Source organism: Sinohyriopsis cumingii, chromosome 11 (genome assembly GCF_028554795.1).
Source record: "Sinohyriopsis cumingii isolate HCF-2022 chromosome 11, ASM2855479v2, whole genome shotgun sequence".
Lineage (NCBI taxonomy): Eukaryota > Metazoa > Mollusca > Bivalvia > Unionida > Unionidae > Sinohyriopsis > Sinohyriopsis cumingii.
Window position 1 is genome coordinate 94,267,644 of NC_142971.1, and position 12,220 is coordinate 94,279,863.

Sequence of the window (12,220 nt, forward strand, 5' to 3'; positions counted from 1 at the left end):
TTTCTTGCTTTTGTTGGTTTTGTCAGCACTCTTTAATACATTATTGGCTATATCATAACAAGGAAATATGAGGGAAATATTTTTCCCCAAGGACACACCAAAGCAGTTGGCCCAGTTCTGGCCTGAGTAAGTATCAAAGTGTGAATATTAGGATTAAGATTATGATTCCCTGTCAAATGAGCTACTGCAACTCTCCTTTGCTGGGTGAAAGTACATACATACATACATACATACACACCCACATACATACATACATACATACATACATACATACATACATACATACATTCATACATACATACATACATACATACACACACACACATACATACATACATTCATACATACATACATACATACATACATACATACATACACACACACATCCATCCATACATACATACATACATGCATACATACATACATACATTCATACATACACACATACATATATACATACAGACATTCATACATACACACATACATACACACACACATACACACATACATACATACATACACACACATACATGCATACATTCATACATACATACATACATACACACACATAGATACATACATTCATACATACATACATACATACATACACACACACATACACACATACATACATACATACATACATACACACATACATACATATATACATACATACATACATACATACATACATGCATGCACACATTCTCATGCACAGTTAAAACAAACATATACTGTCAATAATGAAGTAGATAGAATATTGTGAATTTTTTTTCCACTTGGAATTTTAAAATAACAAGTTCAAGTACAAAATGTTAAAAAATGTGTAAAATAAATGCAAGGAGGTTGTAACAGCCATAACATTTAATCGGGTCACTTACATATCAATACATATACATGTATTTATATTTTAGTTGTCTTCTTCCCCAAATACGTTTGCTTAATTGTGATAAGACTTTTTTCTCTCAAAAAAGTCTTAAAAGTCTACAACCATGTGACCTGCACAGTTACACTGGAGCAACTGAGAATCACGTATCAATACATTTGTCTTTGTAGCAATTATTGTCAATTGGATTCCAGCAAACTGATACTGATAGTACTGAAATATGATAGCCTTCCTGTCCTAGAGTCCAGTAATTGGGTCTCTCATAAAGGCAAACTGATATCAGCTGTTTGGTCATTTCGGAAACTTCATTCTCAGATGAGTGAGACTGTGAGGCAAAATGAAGCCCAAACGAAATGTGAGATAAAATACAATGTTTTTGTTTCCAACATAATGATCAAATGGAGAATATCCTTCAAATAATATTACCCAGAATATGCTATTATTTGTCTTTCAGACTAAAGTAAGACAAGTGAGTGGTAGGGGGTCTACTTTGGCCTCTTACTGTGTTACTACTGTCACATTACAGCAAATTCATATATAAAATGCTATCAAAGTATTTTTACATTTATCTACAAGGGCATTATTGATTTTAAGCAAAATTTGCAACCCAGTTATAGTCAATACATTTTACATACATAATTGATATCACTAATCAAATATTCTGTTTAGAATTATGTTTAAAAATGCTAAATGAATATGACTTGGAAAATCTAATATAAAATATTTATCCTCATTTAAATGAAAGTAAATTCACTAATTTTATGTTAACCTGTTTCATTTCAACTGTATTTTTGAAAATTAATTTATATAAAGGTTATTAAAAAACCAACTGAAAACCTAGCTCTCAAATTAAAACTATTAATTCAATTGATTCAAATATCATAGCATGGAAAATATACCTTCACATGTTGTCTGACTGCTGCTGCAGATATCTGTAGTGTTCATTATGACAGCCACACAGTTGTTAAGAGTTATCTTGAGAAGCCCAATCTCAGTAGAACATTCATTGTACATGCAATATGAAACACTCCTACCACATTGTTTTTCATACTGGAAGTATCTGAGGAGAATTAAGTTTAAAAAAATCTCTTACATGTGCTATAGATACCTGACACTGGTAGAGAGATACATAGGCACAACTTTTGTAGAAATCATTCTTCCTGGAAAACTGGTGGATTAGTATTAGAAATGTCACAAATAAATTTTCCATCAGGTTGCCATATAAAGCAGAAACCCATGTTTCCAACTCTTATAATCCCCTTGGCTATACATGCTATTATTCAATCTCGACAAAAAATGTTCTTTTAAGATTATGTGTGTATGTACTAAAATGTGTTAAGTTGTTCACTTGTACCTTTTCTATATGACAGGATCAACATATGTATTATTAAAATATGTTTTAAGGATCCATTTATCTTGTCCTATATGCTATAATGTGTATGCTTCTCTGAAGTCATATGTTTGATATTATCTTCACAGTTGGCATGCAGCTGGTTTTCATATTAGTAGTAACCAATTAATTTTTATTTTCTGTTTCATTGCAGAAAGGACAGGAATCATGAGTTAGCTCTGGTCGAATAATAACAACATAAAATTTTATCAGGGCATTTTTTCAGAAAAAACCACCTTTACATTTTGTGAAGCACCAACAGGAAAAGTGCAAAACAAAGACTTAATGTACAACACCAGCGAAATGGCAACGAAACTTGATACAAAGTACAAAAAGATTATATATATAGGTTATCTGTTACATATATTTCTGGACATGTTACAGCAGGTACACTTTTTATTAAAAAATTTTAACGAAGAGAAAGTGGAAACAGAAATAAGAAATTATTTAAAATAAGGCTAACAGTCTTGTGACTTGTCCCATAAATGGCCATTGACATGTGACACAAAACTCAAAAAATGGCTATTAACCATACAACACAAAGCAAATTGGATTTGTAAGATTTGTGTGATTTACTTTCCTTAGGACAGTTTCATTCTTGCAAGACAACACTGGTTTGATCAATATTTAAAAACTTTTTCAACCTTTAATACTAAAATTTAAAAAATCAAGACATAATCTTTATAGGAACTTTTTATATTTTGTCAAGACAGTATTATGACACCTGCTGTAGTTTGCTTCTTTACAAACATTGGATCTCACTATGGTAACCATTACTGTCAACAGCAATGTATATTATTCAGTTTAAAGTGCCACAATGCTCAGGTATCTCTCTGTGCATTGATCATGCAAAGAAGGCTTATCATAGTCTTGAGGATGACAAACTTCATGTATGAATGACATTTGTGTTCTATCCTGATGTGATTTCAAACTAAAGTCAATAACTTAGTCATATTTAAAATGGATAACTGTTGGTACCAGCAAATATTAAATGCTATGTACGTACATGTATTCAGGAATTATCTTAAATGTAATTAAGCATGTGACATGTTTAAAACATTCATACAAGCTACATGCCTTTTTTCCGTATGTATCAAAAATGTAATGATATGACTTTTCAAGTTTTATTATTGTGGTGATAAAGTCAATGGACAACTTGTATGGACACATAATAAATGTAAAAGGCAGTAAGGAACTGTTTTTATACCTGTTGTTCATTTGAGACTCATGCATACAATCATGTAAATGGATAAAAGGATTTAAAGCAATTGACTACAGAATGTCAAGCTATAATTGAATAAGTTTGTATTGTTATACATGGTGATAGTAGAGGTTTAAACAGCTGTTTATAAAACTGTAAATTAAAATACCTTCCATTATAATATAATACTACTACAATGAGCTTGATTTACAGTCTTACATACACATTTAGACCATGTAGTAATCTTGTTCAAAGTTTGGAGATCGACATTTTAGTAACATTATTGTGAGCCTGACAAAGTTGTATCTGCATTGTAGTAATATAACAACATTACAACTAGTTCATTTCATTGGCCTTGAAAACATAATTGCTTAAAAACGAATACAGACGTGTATAAATAAATGTTTCATACATGCCGTGTGAGAAAAATAAAGACTATATGAGTGTACTAATTTATTTCTAATTCAACATGTACACACACACACACACACACACACACACACACAGTAACTTCACTACTTAAATACAATTTTGGCTCTCTCTATATAGGGGTTACACATGAGCTAGAATCTGAATGAAACAATGTTTTTTATTAGGATAATTTCCAATCTACGTTAGGCTGATATCAGCATGAAGAAAGTAATTTGATTTTAAATTACATGCATCCATATCACTTGAACTGACCCCAACTAGGCAATATAGTAATATTCTCACATTCATATGCGAATAGTTGTATTTTCCACTTTAGAAATCCAGTGTAAGATTGCTTACTCATGCTTCACATCTGACCTTTATCATGACTTCTGAATATATTGACAATTTACTGGGAGCATAGTGTACACAAAATATCAAACACTTCCTTGTTTTCATCATCATTTTAAATTTTGTCCCCAATAATCAAATTAAACATTACTTGCAAAATATTTACATATTAAATTGAGCAGTGGTTTAAGTCCCACAAACATGTTTCACACTGATCGTCCTATCTACATGAACAGCTTCTATAGTCCAATTCTGAGTTGAAAAAGCTGTTGTTGTAATTGATTTTTGTTTAAAAATGTATGTTCTCTGTGTTTTTTCTGAAGTTTAAATCAATTCTAGCTCAAAGTTGAATCAAGAACTATGTAGTTATTATTTATCTGTCTTGAATAATTTTATCAATAAAAATGGACTTTATCTTGTGATCTGTTGCTATCTGTATCATTGTCAAGCTATATTCAGTACACCATTCAGACACTATGTATTGCAATTACTATAGCCATTTGAACTCCTGGCACTGTTCTTTGAAAGCCGAAATGTTTTTAAATGTCACTGAAAGTTTACACTGAATATTTCAGTTAAAATCTAACTTTTTATGCTCTATATTATGGTAAGGAAATTTCAGAGGTTGTTTTGTAACTTGAAAGTTACAGCAGTATTTACAGTATGTCTTTTGACCTGGACTCCCCTTTATAGCACAGAAATGTGAGAAAAAGAATACATTATTGTGCTTTTGCGTAGGATTGAAAATTCCATCCTTGGAATTACAGATCTGCATTAAACACTCAGCACATCCTTGTGTATGACTTAAAATTCCAAACTTTGAACGGAATTTTCCTGTTCTACACAAAGTCATATGATGGGTTCTATCATTACTCACTGAGCATGGATATTGGCAATTTTGACTTGGGATGGTAGTCACAGGTGATAATCAGTAGAGTAATATTACTATGTTTGTATGATTTGGATTTTTAATGTAGATTTAACAACTTTTCGGGGGCCCTGAGTGACCAAGTGGTCTAAAGCGCTCTCCGTTACGGATCACTGCCATCTCACCTCTGTCTGCGTGGGTTCGAGTCTCGGATTCGGCCAATGTGGGTATGTGAGAAAGCTTGCCAGTAGCCTCTCGAGTGTCAGTGGTTCTTTCTGGGGACTTCCCGGATTCTTCCTCAACCAATAATACTGGCCGCCATGTATAGCCTATCATGTGCTGAAAAATGGCCTTAAATCATGCAACAACACCAACAACTTTTCAGTCATATCACTATGATGCCTGTGTGGCCGTTTATATTGACATCTAGCACTGGAGCATCATGCCGAAGACATGTCCCACCCATTCATTTTATCCTGACACCAGGCTGACCAGTCTTAACACTAACCTCTTAATGCTGAGTGCCTAGTGAGGCAGCTGTTAGAACCATTTTTATAAATCTCTGGTATGACTCAGACAGGGTTCGAACCTGTGACACGATAGGCTATACATGGCGGCTAGTATTAATGGTAGAGGAAAAACCCAGGAAAACCCCAGAAAGAACCACCGACCCATGAGAAGCTACTAGCACCATCCGAATGGTAGTACTATCATAAAGAAGAGATTTGCAAGTAGTAATGATACTTAATATTAAATACAAAGGTAATGTCCTATAAGAAAGACATCACGGAATTTTCTGATATTCTGGAAACAGTGTGAGGCATAGCTGTAATAATCTTACTACATCATATTTTTAAATGACAAAATGAATGTTAGACTGTTACCATGGCAATAGAGTAATGTTACCACATGGGTTTGGAGGATAGCAGGAGAGCTATCTAGTATTGTTACTACATCAGTTGTAGTATTGTTACTACATCAGGTCTTGGAGATCACAAAGTCAGTGACTGGAAAAAGGGTAATGTTACTACATGTAGATGGGTTGGTGGGTTCGCTATGTAGTATTGTTACTACATCAGGTTTTGGAGCTCAAAATATCAGTGCCTAGAAATAGGAAAATATTACTACATGGTTTGGGGATAGCTATGTAGTATTGTTACTACACCAGCTTTTGGAAATCACAAAATCAGCGGAAAATAGGGTAATGTTACTACATGGGTTTGGGGATAGCATTAGAGCTACCGATATGTAGTATTGTTACTACATTAGTTGTAGTATTGTTACTACATCAGTTGTAGTATTGTTACGACATCAGGTTTTGCAGGTCACAAATCAGTGCCTGGACGACATAGGGTAATGTTACTACAAGTGTCTGGGGGATAGCATTAGAGCTGTGGTATTGTTACTACATCAGGTTATGGAGATCACAAATGGATTTGGGGGATAGCAATTTAGTGTTGTTACTGCATCAGGTTTTGGAAGTCACCAAATCAGTGCCTGGATATAGGGTAATGTTACAATATGGGTGTGGGGTAGAGCTATGTAGTATTGTCACTGCGTCAGTTGTAGTATTGTTACTACATCAGTTGTAGTATTGTTACCGTATTTACTGCATATGTTGGGACACGATAAAATAATTTTTTTTCCTGTCCCAGAACTTATGGTGAAACATTTGGATTCTTTTAAGTGTGCCAATTTTTTATTTTTTAGCTTTGAATATACAAAGATGGCTGAGATATGGAAGCTAACTTTGGTTTCTTTTCACCACTATTCACGAAAATTTTGAAAATTAAGTGAAACAATGGAACAGTTTTTAAAGTTACACAATATAGTGCCTCATGCGTGAACATCGATGACCCAGCATCATCCAGAAGATTTGGAGAAAATAAAATCACGTGATGAATTCATGAAGGCCAGAAGAGAAACATCATTTTGCTGACAATGTGATCATTAACATGGTTGAAAGTCTAGTGTACTTTGATCTCATTCCTGGAAGGACTGACGATAAGATGGGCGTCAAAAGTGTGAGAATTAGCAAGACTAGTGCAGATTTGAAAAAATCTGACTTTTGTCCTTGCAGTTTCTGCTTCAGATGGTGTGTTGCCTCGAACAATTTTTCACGGTATGAGAAAGCTAAAAAAATATTCATGTACCAAAAGAATAGATCATACGTGTGCAGGAGACGGGTTGTGTTGATGAGATGCTGCTGCAGTGGATTAAAGAGTTTTATCTCAAGTACACAGTTTTATACTTTTTAAAATAAAATTTCAGCTGGAGTGCAATTTCCAACATGTAATTTTTGAATGATTTAAAAGGCGTCTCACAACTTGCGACTCGAAAAAAAACGATGTGTCCCAGAACATACAGTGCACAAAATATTACTTTTAAAATTAATTTATGGTGTTCCAACAAATACGGTGTCCCAACATATACAGTAAATACGGTACTACATCAGGTTATGGAGATCACAAAATCAGTGTGAAATAGGGTAATATTACTACATGGGTTTGGGGGATAGCATTAGAGCTATGTACTATTTTTACTACATCAGGTTTTGGAGGTCACAAATCAATGCCGGATGACATAGGGTAATGTTACTACATGGGGTTTGAGGGATAGGATTAGAGCTATGTAGTAGTTACTACATCAGTTGTAGCATTGTTACTGCATCAGGTTTTGGAGATCACCAAATCAGTGCCTGGATATAGGGTAATGTTACAATATGGGTTTGGGGGCATAGTGATGTAGTACTGTTACTACATTATTTGTAGTACTGTTACTGCATCAGATTTTGGAGATCACAAAATTAGTGCCTGGATATAGGGTAATGTTACAATATGGGTTTGGGGGATAGCAGGAGAGCTATGTAGTATTGTTATTACATCATTTATAGCACTGTTACCACATCAAGTTTTGGAGATCACCAAATCAGTGCCTGCATATAGGGTAATGTTACAACATGGGTTTGGGGGATAGCAGGAGAGCTATGTAGTATTATTACTGCATCAGATTTTGGAGATCACAAAATTAGTGCCTGGATATAGGGTATTGTTACAATATGGGTTTGGAGGATAGCGATGTAGTATTGTTACTACATCGGTTGTAGTACTGTTACTACATCAGGTCTTGGAGATCACAAAATCAGTGCCGGGAAATATGGTAATATTACTACATGTGTTTGGGGGATAGCAGGAGAGCTATGGAGTATTGTTACTACATCAGTTGTACTACTGTTACTGCATCAGATTTTGCAGATCAAAAAATTTGTGCCTGGACATAAGGTAATGTTACTACATATGTTTGGGAATTAATAATGTAGTATTGTTACTTTAGTAAACTTCCTTTAAAAAGGATAAGCAAACAATTCCTTTTTTAATCTGACAGCCATTCTGGATGGAAGATTAACATGAATCAGCTCTAATGGGAGGCAGCAATATTTACTGCTCAACTAAATAAGTGAGTAACAATAACATTGAATTTCATGCTTATACTGATTGCAGGTCATAAAATACATTTTTTCACTCCAGTGATATATCCAGACCATTTTTCTCAGAAAATCCAGAAATTCATGTTTTATGTATATTTAATTTAATTGTTTGTTTGTAGGTTTTATTCTTTTTAATTTCATTCATGTTATTGTAATGTAATATTGTTTGCTGGACTTTACCTTGTCCAGCATTGAGTTAATTTCTGCTTGACCTGATCAACTTTTATAATTTTTTAAATTTCATTTATGTAAACAACTAATAACAGCTTCATTATTCTCTATGTGTATGAGCTTATTAACCAAATTATTATTCAGGTAAACATGTTGATTTGTGTCAGGGTTTTGGAGATCTGAAAGTGAATTTTATAGGCTATTGTGTTGTAAGTAAACAAGGCTCATTAGATCATTCTAGAAGGTTACTTTCCATTAGGTAATGGTTGTTTTTAGAAATGCTAATTTGTGACCTGGGGTCAAGCAGAGAACTATATTGTCTTGTTACTGTGAGGATTTTACCAGTCATGCTTTAACATCTAGCACTTTAAGTTGTATAATGCTGTGACCAGTTTGGACTGAATTTCATTTTCTTCAAATTATTGAATTAAAGTGATTATTTTTCTGGAAATACAAAAGTGCTCTGATAAAATTCTTGAATAAAGACATTCATTGGAATTTATACTAATTCAAACTTGGAATAATATTTCTGTGATTCAACAAGAGACTCCTGACACATCAGTACTTTGTAGGCTATAACAGGCATGTCATCACCTTCAATTCTGGATCTCTACGGGACTTGAACTGAGTTTCATTCAGGACTTTTTATTAGTAGAACATGTGTCTTTATCTCTTTGATTATTTTTGGATTTAGTAATAATAATAATGAGGACTTTATATAGCGCCTAATCTTTAGAAGCTCAAAGTGCTTTATAACATGAGACAAAACCTATAAGATAAAAAAACATATGATTACAAAAACAAACACCATGAAATTAGAAAACATTAAAAAAAACATGCTGAGAATATTAAGGTAGGAAACATTATTAGGTCTTTAAGTTTGTGCTTGATATGCAATACTGTAAGTTCTTTTTTCTCATTTTTCACTTAGTATTTTTAAATTTTACAAAGCTTGTTGTTTTCACTCATTTCTGTTACTTATTTTAAAAGTATAGACTCGTAAGACATATCAAAGCATAAAATAATACATCATCTAGTAAATCTTGTATAAAATGTATGCACCTGGCATCCTGTGACCAGGACTCCTGATTACTGGCAGGTTCAGCATTGTACAGGAAACATTCTACAGCCTGGAATGGCAGAAGCATGAACTGTGGCTGCATCTCATAGATGTCTTTTCTATCAACCTTTTCAGTGTTTCCAAAATCTAAATAAAAGACCTGTAAAAATATACAGAAAATAAATCAATATGATTTTCTATAAATATTCTCAATCAGAACATTCTTGTCTCTTTTTTGATGTGAATCAAATGATGGTAATTCTGAAAGAAGTAAAGATTTGTAAAAAAAAAAAAATGAAATACAAAACTGTTCATGAAAAAATATACACCTTTGGTCTAGTAATTTTGGATTCAAAAGCAGTGTTGCATCCAGGAAGTTGACAAGAGAGGGGGTACTTCCAATCAGCCTCCCCTCCCCTCTTCTGCTTTTTGTGGGTAAGGGGGGATACCACAGCTTACTGGGGTGGGTGGTGGTTACTAATCAGATTACTACTATTCTACCTAATTAACCTTTTAATGGTGGTCATGTGTAAAGCCTCCATTCTCTTTGCACTCTCCAGCATTGGATAGTTTCTCCATAATCAAATGATTCTGATGCATCCCCCCGTAACTGAATAAGGGTTATCTAAGTATCTCTAACAGGATCTATCCTATTTCTGATCTTTTCATTGCTTGGGACTTTCTGTCATACACTATTTTCCATCTACATGGGTTTGTATGCCTAACAAATTCTACAGACCAGTTCTTATTCAAAATATTATACATCAAAGAAGTAAAATGATGAAGCTGACTGATAATAATGATGATTTAGTGTGTTTGTGTATGTGATTTGGATTTTTAATGTAGCTTTAACAATTTTTCAGTCATATCACTAGGATGTATGCAGTGTGGCAGTTTACAGTGATGCCTAGCACTGGGGCATCAAGCCACAGACATGTAGCAACATGTCCCACCCAGTCACATTATCCTGACACCAGGCCGACCAGTCCTAACACTAACCTCTTAATGCTGAACGCCAAGCGAGGTAGCTGTTAGTACCAATTTTATAGGTCTTTGGTACTCAGGCAGGGTTCAAACCAGTGACCTCCTGCATCTGAGGTGGATGTCCTTAGGTCATTGCAGTGGTGAGTGATTTAGTGAGAAGTATTCCAAAAGTTGAAATAACTTTTCTCAGAAAAGCTACTTGAATACAAATTGTTGTTTGAGTAAAATTAAATTGACCCTGGACAGGTTTGAGTAAAATAAAGGGAAAACAAATTTTTAAACATTTTTTTAATGTTTTATGGATTTTCCATTCATGGGATTTACAGCATGTCCATGAAAGACGTTCCCAAAAAATTAAACTTTATTTTATGGTTTAAATACTTAAGTTTATAAGATTTACAAACATGACCATCAAACTGTGGTAGACATTTATTACAATACTACAGAAATATTTAATACCACCGCATTGGATTGATACAAGATATTTAAATAATAATAAAACAACTGCAAATTCATAAAAGTGAATTTTTTCCAATGACTACAACAATGATTAGTTGCTAAAATAGTGTAAAAAATCATGCATGCATGAAAAGTAGGTTAAGGGAAAAAAATGAATATTGTTGTGTAAAATCTTTCCAAATACATCAATTTTTGAAGTTCCACGACCATGGGATAAGAGTGTGATATTTGAGAGAGAGTGTTCAGCTGTTAGTGGATTTTTTCCGGTTCTTTTTATAACTACTGTATTTGTCAGCTTATAAGTCGAGGTGGAGTAAAAGTTGAATCAGCAAATAGGCAAATTTTCTATCCTTCATCATTATATAAGTCAATGCTGAGTATAAGACGAGGCCAGATCAACACCTCGGATTGTGTTTATCACGTCGTTCAACACAGCATCGTGAATTTTATCTTACCTATAACTCGGTAACCTTTCCGTTCAGGATCATAAAGAGTAACTAAAAGTACCTAATTTGTTTCACAATAAGTATTTTAAACATATTATGTACTTTTAGCTACATATAATGACACTGACCTGAAAATTTATTGAGTTACAGATAAGATAAAAACCTGCGATGCTATGTGAAATTAAATTATAATAACTTCCAGTTTCAAAAATATTAAAAGCATCACTGTATGCTATTCCAGATTGCAAGCTGTCTAAATTTTTTTGCAAGTATAATGACCTTATCTTAAAACAATTAAGATTTTGTTTAAAGTGCATGTACTCTTCCTGTACTTAGGCGGCAACTGTTTTTGATCTTTGCTCAAGCTAGATGTACTTTAAATTGCTGTCGGTTCCATCAGCAAGTTAAAAAATGACACTGGCTGAGAAATTTGCAATCAAAACCACCTGGCATTTTCTTTAACTATATGGTACAATATTCATAATACCCAATGGGTAGCCTCATTT

The 12,220-nt window shown here is 33.6% G+C and overlaps 1 protein-coding gene across 2 annotated transcripts in view; it reads right to left on the reverse strand.

Moving 5' to 3' along the window:
- The window catches only part of LOC149789029 (uncharacterized), a 130,812-nt gene that overhangs the window by 20,984 nt on the left and 97,608 nt on the right, over window positions 1-12,220 (reverse strand). For both annotated transcript variants that reach the window (XM_089975200.1, XM_089975201.1), the window contains exon 14: window positions 9,828-9,985. In XM_089975200.1, coding sequence (XP_089831326.1) covers window positions 9,828-9,985 — 158 coding nt within the window. The remainder of the gene's footprint in view (window positions 1-9,827; window positions 9,986-12,220) is intronic.